The sequence below is a fragment of the Panthera onca genome, chromosome B1 (genome assembly GCF_046562875.1).
Source record: "Panthera onca isolate mPanOnc1 chromosome B1, mPanOnc1 haplotype 2, whole genome shotgun sequence".
NCBI lineage: Eukaryota > Metazoa > Chordata > Mammalia > Carnivora > Felidae > Panthera > Panthera onca.
The window spans coordinates 4,303,023-4,317,294 of record NC_138342.1 but is presented as its reverse complement, the minus strand read 5'-3'; the positions used below and the strand labels follow the sequence as shown (position 1 = coordinate 4,317,294).

The 14,272-nt window shown below is 56.5% G+C and overlaps 1 protein-coding gene across 6 annotated transcripts in view; it reads left to right on the top strand.

Moving 5' to 3' along the window:
* The window catches only part of TBC1D14 (TBC1 domain family member 14), a 96,971-nt gene extending 86,527 nt beyond the window's left edge, over nucleotides 1-10,444 (top strand). For all 6 annotated transcript variants that reach the window (XM_078446304.2, XM_078446306.2, XM_078446305.2 and 3 more), the window contains 2 exons: nucleotides 6,320-6,578; nucleotides 10,276-10,444. In XM_078446304.2, the coding sequence (XP_078302430.1) occupies nucleotides 6,320-6,578; nucleotides 10,276-10,341 (325 nt within the window). In that variant the 3' untranslated portion in view covers nucleotides 10,342-10,444. The remainder of the gene's footprint in view (nucleotides 1-6,319; nucleotides 6,579-10,275) is intronic.
* The last annotated feature ends 3,828 nt before the right edge of the window (nucleotides 10,445-14,272 follow it).

Sequence of the window (14,272 nt, the reverse complement as noted above, 5' to 3'; positions counted from 1 at the left end):
GCAGATTTTAGTTTCTGTTGCAGCTTGTACTCGTTTATTTGTGGATGTTGACTTTTGGGTGACAGGTCAACCTACGAGCGCCCCAAGAGCAAGGCTTGCCTCGCTGAGCTCCCAAGTGCCCGGGCTAGCGTCTGGCGTGCACCGGGGCCTTCATCGGTGTGTGTGCATGTGCGCGGACGGGGAGGGTCTGAGCCTGCGGTGAGAAGCCCGTTCGCAGGAAGGGCCTGCGCAGCCCGCGTGTCACCGGCACGCCCCCAGCCTGGCCGCACACGGAGCCTGCGGTACGGTGCGGGGCTCCCGTGGTTTGCCCGGTGCCTGCCGGGCCCTGCTGGGGGCTGGGACGTGAGGGCCCAGTTAGAAAGTGCTCTGGGGGCACTGAGATGGACGTGACTGCTTCCAGGATCGGGCCGGGGATCGGACTGGTTAACTGAGTTGGAACAGAGCCTTAAGTAACTGCCTCCCAGTGTTTAATGAATGCACGTTATGTTTGGCATTTTAATGTATTTAATCCTCACAAAATCTAATCAGGCTAAGTGGTAGCTCCTCATTTCTCAGCGTCTGTTCTAGCTGCTCGGCCGAGTCTGTTACGAACACGGGGAGTGCGTGGTGAGGTAGGGGGTCGGGGGCAGAGGCTCGTAGGCCTAGGAGAATCTGGGCACAGCTGGGAATTGGGGCCTTGAGGGTCTCTGGTTGTGGCTTCCCTGCAGCAAAGACCGCTGGTGGCTCTTGTGCCTCGGGCTGAGATACACTTCTCCAAAGCCGCCCTTTATCTGCAGTTTCCTCGTCTGGAAAGTGGGGGTGAGGATTGTACGTCCTTGTGGAGTTGCAGCGAGGATCAGTCGGATAAGCCGTGTAGACCGTAGGAGGCAGCACTCAGGACAGAAGTCCGCACTCCCCGCCAGCTCTTGCGCCGGGCCCTCGGGGCTGGACCAGGGTCAGGCTGGTTTCTGAGAGTGAGCCTTGGCCTCCGTGAAGGCTTTGGAAGCAGTAGAGCCCCTCCTCCCCCTTCGGAACCCCCTTGCTTTCCTGCAGGCTCCGACGAACAGTTAGAACACACATCGCAGGGAAGGGTGTTTTCTGGAAGTTGGGAGGCCCCGGAAGCTGGCCTGTTCCTTCCACACGTCCTGGGGGAGACGGATGCGCAGAGGCTGTGTTTGGTGTCCTTTATAAGCCTGCAGCCACTGTAGTTCAGCAACACAGAAATAACGTTAATGTGCGTTCGCAGGCTCCATGCTGTCAGGGCAGAGCCTGACTTGGGGCTCGATCTCATGAACTGTGAGTCGGACACTTCACCGACTGAGCCACCCAGGCGCCCCTGAAGTTACCGTTTTTGGTATAAAGTGCCGTCATGCTCAGTGGTCCAGAGGAGAAGAAGCCTTGAATGCTCTCTTGCTACCACGGGGAGATCCCTGCAGCCGTCCTGGGCAGGCCTCGGGGCCCTGTCCCTCGTGCCCTCCCGGGTCGGTGCAGGCTTGGAGCAGGAGGAAGCCGAGCGCACTGGGCACAGTGAGAGCCCACAAAAGGCTGGAGACGGGCAGGGCGGGAGGGCCCTGTGCAAACAGCAGCCCCCTTGTTCCCGCTGCTCCGACCCGACCCCGACCCCGACCCCGACCCCGCTGTGGGGCCGGGGCAGAGCCTGGTGGAGCGGGAGCTGAGCGCGTGCGCTCTTGAGCTGCGTGAGCGGTGCCTGCTGAAACGCCCTCTGCTGAGAGGCAGTCAGGGGAGGACCGTTTCAGTGTCTTACCCACAGTAGGTGTTTGAAGCTAAGTATGGTTTCAGATCCAGGCAAGCGTCTGCGAGTGTGGGGTCGGTTGACACTGGCGCAAGGCCCCTCTCCGTGGGAGCCGTGCTCCTGCAGGAGGGGTGGGAAGAGGGTGAGCGGACAGAGGTGTCGGCCCTGGAGCCCGAGGGGACGGAGCCACGCGACCCTGGGCTCGAGGGGCGAGGGGCTGAGCCCCGGTTGCTGAAAGCCTCAGAATCCACCAGGCTCAGGGGAGGCATAGGGCAGACCAGGGGGCCATCTCGGGGCTGAGTGTGATGAAGGAGTGCGTGGCTCTCTGCCCGGACCGTGCCGTCCCCGAGACTCTGCGGGCCGAGGTTGGTGACTGTTGGGAAACATACGGGGCTCAGCGCCAGCACCGGGCAACAAACCAGGCCAAGCCCACGGTCCCGGAAACGGCCTTCTAAGAGTGAGAGGGGATTTACGAAATGTTGTCTTTAAAAGGCGCGTTTTATTTTTTTAAAAAAAAAATTTTTTTTTTCAACGTTTTTTATTTATTTTTGGGACAGAGAGAGACAGAGCATGAACGGGGGAGGGGCAGAGCGAGAGGGAGACACAGCATCGGAAGCAGGCTCCAGGCTCCGAGCCGTCAGCCCAGAGCCCGACGCGGGGCTCGAACTCACGGACCGCGAGATCGCGACCTGGCTGAAGTCGGACGCTTAACCGACTGCGCCACCCAGGCGCCCCAAAGGCGCGTTTTATTTAAGGTGTGACGTTCGGGGCCCTGACGATTCTGGGTCTGCACACGAAACGGTGAATGATGTGCAGTGTGGCTCAGCCCACTTTCCTACACGGGAACGTGTCGGGGATCAGTTCAACGTTTGTCATTCTTCCCTGTCTGGTGCTGGGACGCTGCCTCTGTTTGGTACCATCTCTGCACAGACTGTCGCCAGCCCAGAGCCCTCCTGAACTCCAGGTCCTAAATAAAGGATGAAATCGCTTGGCCGCTTGGACGTCTGACGCTCAGACCGCGTGTGCTCGCACTCACCTCTTGACGTTGTTGACGCAGCCAGAGACCCCACGTCTCCTTAAGCGACAGCTCCGTCCCTCAGGTTGCACGGCTGAAAGCCAGCGTCCTTGACTCCTCTGTTGCATTTATCCACCGCGGAGACCAGAGTTCCTCCGCTTTGGCCGCCTCACTGACCTCGCCTGGGTGGTTTCAGCGGCTGCCCAGGGAGGCCCGTGTCCGCGACGGGCACGTCTCAGCACAGTGGACAGGGGCCTCGTCTGGTCAGACCCTCCGCCGGTTTTGCCTTGCACGTAGAATAAAACCCAAAGACCTCGTAGCCGCCTGTAAGGCCCGCCCGTGCCGGGCCCGGGTCTGCACGGGCTTCTCCGTGGAATTCTCTCCTTTGCTCTTTTTGCCTTCGGCCCAGCGGCCTCCTTGTTCCTCCTCGACCGTGCCAGGTTCACTCCTTCCTCACAGCTGGGGACACCTTCCTTTGGCTGGACACCGTCCAGACCCCGTCCCTTGGCTTGTGGCCTCTTTTTCAGGGCTTTATGGACACGCCGCTTCCTCGTCCATCCTGTTGAGAAGTGTGTGTGTGCATTCACACGTGTGTGCGCATCCAGGCCGGCAGTCCGTGTCTCCTACCCCTGCTTGTGTTTGTTCAGCGTCTGACACGCTGGGTACTTTATCCCCTTTGCTCCAGAGGGCGGGGAACTTTGTCCCTGTGTCTGATGCCACGTAGCCTCGTCACCAAAACGCAGAGATTGGCGTTTAGCAGTAGGCTCAGAGGTACTCACCTTCACGGACGGACCGATCTGCTCAGCATCAGAAGGGCTCGGGTGTGGGCAGTTTCCGCATGCAGCAGCGGAAGAGCCTCGTACGGATGGACGCGAGGCCTCAGCAGGGGTGCGTGGCGGGTACTGGCCGTGGCGTTCCTGATCATTCAGATGTTTACTTTTACAAAGCTCAGGACGGCTAAAGTAGTTTGTGGAGATGCGCACGTGAATCTGAACCCAGGGATGTCACGTCAGATGCATTTTTTTCGTTGTTACTCCGCTCTCTGCCTGTTGCTTTGTCCGTTTTCCGATAATTTTTTATTAAGACGCCGCTTTTAAGATGTCAAGGGTTTGCTTTCCAGGAGTGAACTGGCAGGTAAAAGAGTATCTTGGAGGAGGTCAGTTCTGCACTTTTTTTATAGCGTTAATAATGTACACTTTGTAGGTAGAACTGAGAATGTTCTCTAGATTCAGACTAGAAACAAAAAAATCTCTTGGATCTCATGAATAAATAAACTTTAAAAAAAACTGGGGCGCCTGGCTGGCTCCGTCGATGGAACGTGTGGTCTTGATCTCTGTAGATTAATCTCTATAGAGATTACTAACAATAAATAAATAAACGTAAAAAAGTCTCTCGGATCTTTCTTTAACTATGTTTTCTTGACCGAATGATAAAATGGTTTTCCGTTTTTGAGATGTTAACAGTTCAGGCTTAAGTCTTGTTGTGACTTTAAAAAACAAAGTGTCCTGGGGCACCCAGCTGGCTCAGTCCGTGGATGATGTCAGGGTTGTGGGCTTTCAGTCCCACATTGGGCATAGAGATTACTTAAGAATGAAATCTTTAAAAATAAATAACCAGATAGATAAACGTGTCTCGCCCGGTACCGAGTAGAGCAAGCAGTCCGGTCGTTTAGGGCATGGGCTTTGGAGTCCGGTTCACAGCCTGGCTCTGTCACTTACCGGTGGCAGGACCTGGGACTCAGTTCCCTGTGGTCAAATGAGCTAAAAGAACCCGTCTCCCAGGGTGGTTCTGGCTGTTGAGGGGGGGGGGGTGCTTGTGATGTGCCCGCTGTAGTGCCCGGCACATAGTAGGTCCTCAGTTTAAACCTAGCTCTTGTGGTTTGTATGAGGTAGGGCCTTTCTGTGACACTTGTCTGCCTGTTCCATTGTCTGGGCCGAATGAAATCTAAATTGTTATGCCTTCCTTAAAACTCTTGTTAGAGTTTGGTAGCCTTGGATATTTTGGGGTCTTAATTAGCACGCTCTTTTGCATGCACGCCCCGGACTGCCTGAAGTGTTCCTCTGGGCTCTGGGGGAAAGGCTGTTTCTGGGGCTGAGCACGCTGCCACGTGAGAGTTTGGAGTTCACTGCAGACAGGAGAGCCCGTGCGTGGGAGCCTCGTGAGCGCGTTTGCCAGGATGGCACAAACTTGCGGTGACATCTATCATAGGAAGCAGAGTCCTGCTGTTGGAGGCTGGACGTTACTCTCTGACCAGGGCAGCGCCATAGTCTGAGTCCAACACTGGAGCCCAGGTGCCTTCACGGGCCCCGTGTGTGTGTGTAGAGTGGACACGGGCACTAAGGGAAAACTGAAACCGTGGACAGGCGATTCTCCGGGAGGGACAGGGGACGTGCCCCAGCAACTGAGAAGCCCCACTTCTTTGTCACATTTTTTAAATTTTTGAGAGAGAGCGAGAGCAAGAGTGAGCGAGGGGCAGGGAGAAAGGGGGAGAGAGAGAGAGAATTTGGAGCCCGAAGTGGGGCTCGAACTCATGAACCCTGAGATCGTGACCTGAGCCGAAGTCGGGCACTTAACTGAGCCACCCGGGCGCCCCGAGAATCCCCACTTCTGATGAATACCGCTGCTGGGGCGGAGGTGGGGAGAGCCGCTAACGTCTGGGACACTAGAGCAGATTGGCGGAGTGCCGACTCACTTACCTACTCGGCAGAGACGGCCGGGTGCTGTGCCACATGCTCGCCTGGAGGGAATTGGCCAGGGTCCCTGCTCTTGAGCGTCTCTGTGGGGAGCAGCAGGGCAAACACGAGTTATAAGCCCCAGGGTCAGAGGGAGCATCTGGCTGGTCCTGGGGGTCATCAGACGTCCTGGGGATGGCACCCGGGCTGCGTCTCCCGGCTGAGGGAGGAGGGTGGGTTCACAGACAATCCGTTTGGCCTGCGTCTCTTTGGATTCGCCTCGCTTTGTGACACGGGCACTTTCCGGGTTAGAAATGCTTAAACCCGAGGATGCAGTTGGTCACCCAAGTTGGTATTTGTTGGGTAGTTTGGATGGTAATTGTCACAGTATTTGAAGATAGTGCCTGCGCGCTTCACTTTTTCTTTAACCTGATGGTTTTCGTTAAGTACAAGATCGGTTTCTCGTGGAAGAGTTTGCTTTGTTCCTTCACAGACTCCCAGGGGGAGAAAGTACACAGCACTCTTGAGAAGTAACGTGCACGTGCCTACACTGGTTACAGGGTTCTGTTGACTGTTTTGATTTCCCTGAGACTCTAAGCTCTTAACCTTGGGTCCAGCGCCTTCCACAGAGTAAGCACATCGCCGATTCTCGATAAATACTTGTTGAATGGATGCAGTCAGAGTCAGCGATATAGAGAAGGTACAGAGAATCTGCATGAAAGCCGATAGTGCTTTTTTAATAAAATCGGCCTTCAGAATGAATGCGGGCCTCGACCCCCGCACCTTGTGTCTAAGTATGAACATCACTGACTCGGGGTGTTCTTAACGAATTAGGCCTGGATTCCGAACTCACTCTTTGTGCCATCCAAAACCTGAAAAACTCAAAACTTTTTTTTCCAGGATCTTTACCTTATATAGTAAGTCTTTGCCCCTCGACCTGGCCTGTCGCATATGGGATGTGTTCTGTCGTGACGGCGAGGAGTTTCTGTTCCGCACGGCCCTGGGCATCCTGAAGCTGTTTGAGGACATCCTGACCAAGATGGACTTCATTCACATAGCCCAGTTCCTTACGAGGCTCCCAGAGGACCTGCCCGCGGAGGAAGTTTTCGCCTCCATAGCTACAATTCAGATGCAAAGTCGAAACAAGAAGTGGGCTCAGGTAAACGGATCCTTCGTTCTCTTTTCCCTGCAGAGCAGTTTGGCTCAGTAGCATGACTGAGGAAGTTCATTGCTGCCTTTTGAGAAACCAGCCCTCTCTAAAGAAAGTCCTCCTTGGACTTTCTTTAGAAAGTCCTCTTGGATGAGGAGCCTGGGTTTGAGGCTGGGCTCTGCCACGGGGGTCATCGGATGGACAGGTGGAGGGGCGGGTAACAGAAGCCTCTCAGCCATTCTGCAGTGGTGCCGGGGGGCCACTGTGCTGTCCACAGGTTAGAAGGCATTTTGTAAACCAGGCACCGCCACCACCACCCCCACTGCTGTGCTTGGCGCCGGGCGGAAGGGATTGTCCCCCATCGCTGATCAACAGACGAGACCCACAAAGGCGAAATGCTTGCCCTCAGCGGTCAGCGGAGGGCAGGAGGGCTGAAGGGTGGCTCCCCTGGGCTGTGCCCTCTGGCCCTCTGGTGGCTGAGTTGGGGGAGTGGCTGAGCTGCCCTGTGGGAGCGAGTCCAACCTGGGCCTCCTCCTTCTAGATCGCCTTCACCTCCTCTGGACGTCCCGTCTAGGGTTGTCCCCTGGGGGATTAGCCGGTGTTGTCTGGTTCCAAGTCTTTATTGGGAAAAAAAGGAAAAAACAAGCCTTGCTTCTTACAGGCTTATTTGAGCCTTACAGGCTCAAAGCTTGTCTGAGCGGCAGGTCGCACTGGGAAGTTATCTGTGGACGTTTCTACTCCCCTGTGTATGCCAAACAGCACATCCCTCATTTACCCTTTGTGTTAGTGGGAGATTTCAACGATTTTTTTAACGTTTATTTGTTTTTTGAGAGACAGAGAGCATGAGCAGGGGAGGGGCAGAGAGAGAGAGAGAGAGAGAGAGAGAGAGAGAGAGAGAGAGGGAGTCACAGAATCCGAAGCAGGCTCCAGGCCCTGAGCTGTCAGCACAGAGCCCGACCCGGGGCTCGAACCCATGAGCTATGAGATCATGACCTGAGCTGAAGTCAGACGCTTAACTGACTGAGCCCCACCCCCCAGGTGCCACCTTTTTTTTTTTTTTAAGCAATTTTTTTAATGTTTGTTTATTTTTTGAGAGATAGGGTGTTGGTGGGAGATTTTAAATCCATATTAGAATAAAATAGATCACAGACCCTACATCTTTGTCAACCAGTCAGTTTTCAGATTTCTAACAGTCTCAAGTATCAGAGTGGCTTTCCAGTTGGTTTGAATCAAGATCCAAATAAGGTTGGAGCCAGCTACCACGTTGCCGGTAGCTGAAAGATCTTTTTAGTCTTTTGTTTTTATTTTAATATATAGGTTACCCCACCTCTTATCCCTCCTTCTGTATTTATGGAAGAAATGGGGGCATTGGATCTACAGGGTTTCCTAGGGTCTGGATCTTGCTGGCTGTACCCTTGCAGGGGTGTTTACCGTGGTCTTCAGTACGGGCTGTTTCCTGTAAAGTGACTGTTCGATCCACCGGCTTGGTCGTGTTCGGGTGTTTATGTTTGGTCGTAATACTGTGAAGGTGATCAGGCTCCAGCAGCCTGTTTATTTTTATAACAGTTCTATTGAGATGCAGTTTATGTACCATAAAATTCACCCTTTTGAAAGCGTACAATGGAGTACATCGATTAACCACAGGGAAGTTCCCCTGTCACCTGGGTCCGCTGTCCTGGCCCTTGAGCTGGCCCTTTCTGTCCTTGCCGCCCTGTGATGTGTTCGGTCTGGCTGGCAGACTCCCTTCCCGTCTGGCTCTTTTGGGAAGAAGCACGGCTGTTGTGACGGGACCTTGGGCAATGCCATGAGGTGCTCCCCTGGTTTTAACTGGGGGCGGGGAGAGGCCCTGTTTTGTGCCGAGGGTGATGGGCTTTGCATTTCTGAAATGCTGCACACGTGCTGCCTTGCCGCATACGTGGGTGAGCCTTGAAAACCGTGTGTGGTGTGTGAGAAAGCCAGACGCTGAAGGCCACGTGCCCTATGATTCCGCTCGTAGGCAAGTCCAGGGCAGGTGAGTGGTTCCCCAGGCAGTGGGCGAGATCGGGCAGGGTAGCGGGGACGGGAGTTCGCAGGGTCCTTCTTGAGGCGGCGAAGACGCTCTAAAGCGGACCGCGGTGGTGTCGCCCACGTGCATGGCCACGCTACACGCCACTGAGCGAGCGGTACGCTCGGCTCGTGTGTGAGTAGGACTCGCGGTCCGCTTAGCAGGGATCTGGTGACAGGCAGAGAGAGAGCCTTCCTCTGGTTAAGAAATAAGCGGACGGTGCGAAATGAAGACACGGGGCCACGGGTTCAGAATGGTTGAGAGTTTGAAGGTGGGCACTGCCTGGGCCATGTGCCCTGCGCGGGGGGGGTGTGCTGCGGTCTGCCTGATGCACCTGCTCACGGTGGTTCCCTGAAGTCGCGGCAGTGAGCCGAGGCCTTTCCTGGCAGGCTTCGTGCAGCTGTCTACACGTGCAGTCATGGGTCTGCTGACCTTCCTTTGCTTGTCACTGGCACCCAGCCCGCACATCCCCATGTGTTCCCCCCCCCCCCCCCCCCCCCGCCAACAGGCACACACACACACACACACACACACGCAGGGAAGGAGTAAACCCAGGTCTTCTGTGTCGCTTCTTGTGTTTTAGGACAAGGTAAAAATGTTCGGTTAAAGCTAGGTCAGAGGCTCGTGACTAGTAGGACGTTTTCTAATAATGGGATCGTGATAGTCGTTGGCCTGATGCTGGGGGTGCAGGTGGGCGTCGAGTTGGTACCGTTCTAAGTCCCACAGGAGTTGTGGTCTGTATACATTCTCCCAAATGCCGTGCTTCGGGTTAAGACCCTGGCGAGCTTTCCAAAACCAGTAGACGTCCGCGTCTGCTTGGCAGTCCCCTGGAGGCAGAGCTGGACAGGGGGACCTTTATCTACCGTTAGTCTTTCCGTGCGATTTATTTGAAACCTACACAAGATGTTTCTGCTCTACCCCATGTAATTTGTGATTCAGTTGACATCACACAGTGCCTGGCCCCAGGAGAGGAGCGCTTGGTTGTGGAATCGGGCAGATCCAGGTTGGAACGTGTGTGCTGCTTGAACAGCCGATCTCGTGAGCGCCCGTTGTTCAGGTGCCTGACTGCGGGGCTTGTTGTGTGCTAACAGCCGCTGTGCGTGAGCCGCGCCGACTTAGGGAGCCCGTGCTGTTGCCACTGCTGTGTGAAGCCGTCGCGGTGGAATGTAGTGTCTTTAAAAACGAAGGTGTTAACCAAGAACCGAGAGAGCGCAGAGTTGGGAGCCAAGTCACTTTGGGGAAGCGCGGGAGGGCCCGAGAAGAGCCCGGGTCTGTTAGCACAGTTTGCTGCTGAAGCGGAGAGGCAGGCAGGGAGCGGCCGCGCTAACAGTCCGGGGGAACTCGATGGCATGCTGGAGCGGGTGGCCTGGCTTGGGGGTGGTGAGCCCAGGGGCTGGAGCCGGATGTGGGAGGAGAACCCTGTAGCCCCGTGTGGACATTGGTACCGTGGCTGCTGGGACATGGTTGTAGGGCGTTAGCCGGAGGCGGCACGGTTGGATTCTCACGTCTGGAAGAGGGCCCTGGCTGCGGGTGTTGGAGGCGGAACAGGGCAGCGGCGGACGTGGGGAGGCAGAGGCCCCGGCTAGGAGGCCGTGTGTCCCGTCACCACACCTGTGTCCAGTGTCCTTGCAGATCACCCACGGGCGTTCCCTGTGCTTCCAGGTACTGACCGCACTGCAGAAGGACAGCCGGGACGTGGAGAAAGGCAGCCCGTCGCTCAGACACTGAGGGGACAGGCGGACCCGCGCTCGGCACCGAGCAGACCTCCAGGTGGCACCTTGCGTGGCTTCGGACGCACGCACGCGCTGACCGCGGACGAGAACGGGCTGTTTTCACGTTTGATCCTAACACTGGAGTTGGCCTTAAACAAAACAAACAACTTTCAAAGAACTACACCAAGGCTTAGCCTTAAGAAGCTCGGTGGAAAGATGGGCCAGTGTTGACCAGGGCCAACACTGCATACTCTGCATGGTTTAAACCTAAGGCAGTGGCTAATCCCCCCTCCCCTTATTTCAGCGAAAGTTAATTAAATTGTCATGCTTTTATGTCAACTGATGAAAAGTACATTACAGTCTTCCTTAGCCAAGGTGTGTGAGAAATCCTCCCAGGGAGGCCTCGGAGAGGTTATTGGCTCATTTACGTACGTGAGTAGGGAAGGGGTTGTCGATTCCGTTCCCGGGACGACCTGTCCAGAGCTGGAGGTGATGTTTTCACAGCCCACCTACCCAAGCTTGCGGGAAAGGAGAATGGGCTGTCCCAGGGCGGTCACGCACGAGTGCCCGAGGGCTCCCTGGGATTCGACCTGACCTCTGGGTTGGCGTTTCTCCATCGTGGCCTTGACAGAATCCCAGCACGAGTCCCATGCACGCTGAGGTTCCGGGGCACCCGTGCTCTCCGAGATTGCTGCGCCCTCCAGCTCCCGAGCAGAAGAGCTGCTCACACGGACGGCCCGAGACCTGGCGGAAAGAGCACGGGAGGACCCCCACGCCTCCCATCTGCGGAGGCCAGGTGGCTGGGGGGGGGGGGGGGGCGGGGAGCCTTCTCCCTTGCTGTCACGGGCTGCCGCTCTTTCTGTTGTCACCTGAACGGCAGGACCGGTCCTGGTACCAGATGTTCCCTCCTCGCGTACTCGGCTTCAAGGTAGACCGAGGTGAGGGCCGATGAGCAGGCCGCACGCTTCCAGTGGTACGGACGGGCCACTCGGGGCTCTCGGTGTTTGTCCTGTGCGCCTCTCCCCACGTTAGCTGGTTTCCCCCAAGTTCATCAGCCGGCAGCTTTCTTGTTCTGACTCTCCCTTGACTGACTTTTACGAATTTTGTTGTAAGAGCTTTGTTTATCCAAACTCAAAGACACGAGCGGTTTCACACGGAGTAGCCCAGAGGACGGGCAGCTGTGTGGAAGCCGGCTCCCGTGTGCCAGCCGGGCTGTGCGAGTGCCCGTGGACGGGGCGAGGGCACCGTCGGTTGCGCCCGGCCCCCCGCCGCCCCCTCAGCTGCACGTCCGCCCTCGGCCCCGAGAGCAGGCGTGCGGCAAGGAGACCGGCAGGGGGCCGGGGCCCGACCGTGACCTCGCCCTTACGGGTTTTCCGTGCCCGCCACGTCCGCTGCCGACACGCGCAGGTGCGACGGCCAGTTGCGGAGCCGGGGCCACGTTCGTGCCCTTCACCCCAGCCCTCTTCCGTGCGTCCTGTTTTCTCGAACTGCCTTCGCCCCGTGTCTGCTTAACCGAGTTCTCCCAGGAGGTTGTAGATCATCTTGGATACACTTTCTGCCTCCGCCTTCAAGTGCTGACTCTCCCGACCTCTGGGGGCGGGGAGGGGGGCGTCCCGTCTTCACCGAGGTCTCGCGCTTCCAGACGCAGCCGTCCCCGGACACCGCGATGCTGAATGTAACCCACACTGAGCCGGCCCCTCGCCCGGGCGGCCCGGCCGTTCCTCCCACACGTGCTGACTTGCGTTCCGTGATGTGGGCGTTCTGTCCGGAAAGATGTATATATTTTCTTACTGTACATAAAGATGTTCCTAAATCGGGACAGGAAGCGACGCCACGGGCAGTTGTGCCACTGCCGCGGAACGCGTTTGTGGGACGTCACGTGCATTCAGAACCCAGCCCTTAACCCTGTTTTGTCCCAGCAGTTGGACGTTAAATCTCTTTCGATTTATGTCACTACTGATGCATTAAGTTTTTAAACGGGATCCCATGCCGATCGGGAATCCTTAGCGAATCTTTAGCTCGGAAGAGGTTTTCGTGACCTGTTCAGGGACCACGTGAGGTCTTGCGGTTTGATGTGTCCCCCTCACAGGCCGGGGGTCCTGAGTCCCCACGCAGGGTCCCGTGGCCCCTTTCCGCAGAGGGCTGCAGAGGGCACCCGGCCGGGCATCTCTGTTGGACGCCACCGTTGAGGAAAACTGGAAACCAGTAGAAATGCCACGCCCCTTTGGAAGTCTGCACTTTCCCCTTCCTGTGCCCGCGATTTCCAGGACTTCAGGCTCGGGACCTTGGCGCGTCTGGCACTTTAGGGTCAAAAGCTGCGTCCCCACCGGTCCCTGAAAGCTCACCTAGAAACATTGTTCACTTTAAATGGTACTTTTTAACTGCTCAGTTTTTGACTATTTTAAATAGTTTGCGGATAGAAAAATTCCTGATAATACTTGCTACATATCATGTTTTAATTGCCTGTACAGTTAACCTTTAATTTTATTTAGTAAAGTCTATCAAATTAGGACTTTTTGAATTGTAAATATGTGGTTTTATTAAATAAAAGTCATGTAAAATTGTTACTTGTGTTCACTGTCGCTTGGTTTAAAATTGAAGTTCCCACCTTAAAGTACGGCAACACCTGACTTCGAGCGTCGTGCTGGTTGAAAATCCACCGAGGCCCAGTTCAGTGAAGGAGTCAGGTTAATTTGGTCAAGGGATTTGGGAGTTTCGTGTGCCCCCACCCCAAGCTGAAGGGGAACCTCAGACTCGCCCACCCCCGTGGCCTGGTGGCTGCTCCCACCTCTGCGCCCGACCCAGCAGCTGGTGCACACTCACCCTGGAGCCTGCTCAGAGTGCTGGTGTCGCGGTCCGGCACCACCGCCACCCTCCAAGTGACCGTGGGCTCCTCCCGGGCCGCGGTGCACCTCCGTCCCTGTCCGTGGCCGAGAACGTAAGTGTCCGAGAGGTCACGTGTGTGCTCACGTTCGTCGGTGGGGCGCTGGGCTGTTGGAACCAAGGGCTGGAGGCCCGGGGAGGAGCCTGTCGAGTCGTGGCCAGAAAGTACGCGGCCCTTGGGGCTGCTGCCTTCTCTGTCCCCAGGCGGACTTTGTCGCCCCTCCGGTGTCCGCGCCCTGGGGACCTCCGCACCCTCCGCCCCAGGACTGGCCCTGACCTCAACTCCCAAGTGCGGGGTGCGGGGCGAGGCCTGAATTCACTCACCCGAATGCCTCCTGGGTGTGAGGCCCAGCCTGCCGGGAAGGAGGCAGCCATGCCAGCCAGCTCCGGGAGGACCTTGGGGACGTACGAGCCTTGGGGATGGAGGTTGTGGACACTGGGGGCGGACAGTTCAAACGCCCAACGTGCACCTGCCGCGAAGGCCCAGAGAGGGAATGAGATACTCCAGCGGCACAGGGAGGGGACCCCGCTGGACCTTGAGGGGAGCCTCTGGCCAGCAGAGGGAGGCCGTAGAGCCAAGGCGAGTCCTCAGATGGGGCGGTGGGAGACGCCACAGCACCCAGCCGCCCACCCAGCGGCTCGCCGTGACCGCAAGTTCCCAGGGATTTCTGCGAGGCCCGGAGCGCTGGCTGGCTCAAGGCAGCTCGGGCTCCTCCGTGAGCACCACCGCGCCTGCAGCCGGCTGGCGCCAGGAGGGGGTGCTCCGCCGGGCACGGCCACGCCAGCAGAAGTATTTAAACTGCGTCAGCCTCATTTCTCTTTTAAAAAGGGTACCAGCTTCCATCCCCTGGCTCGTGAGGATTAAAAAAGATGCTGAATTACTTGTGTCATCGAAAGAAACGCGTCACCATAGAGAGCTAGATTCGTGCTCTTGACACACAGACTTTCAGTGTCTAACTCTCGGTGAACTTACGAATTGTAAAAATCAGTGTCTTCCCTCTAATTATCGAATGCATGTTAAATACAATCTGGAAATACCCCAAAGCACACAAAAAATAAAAATC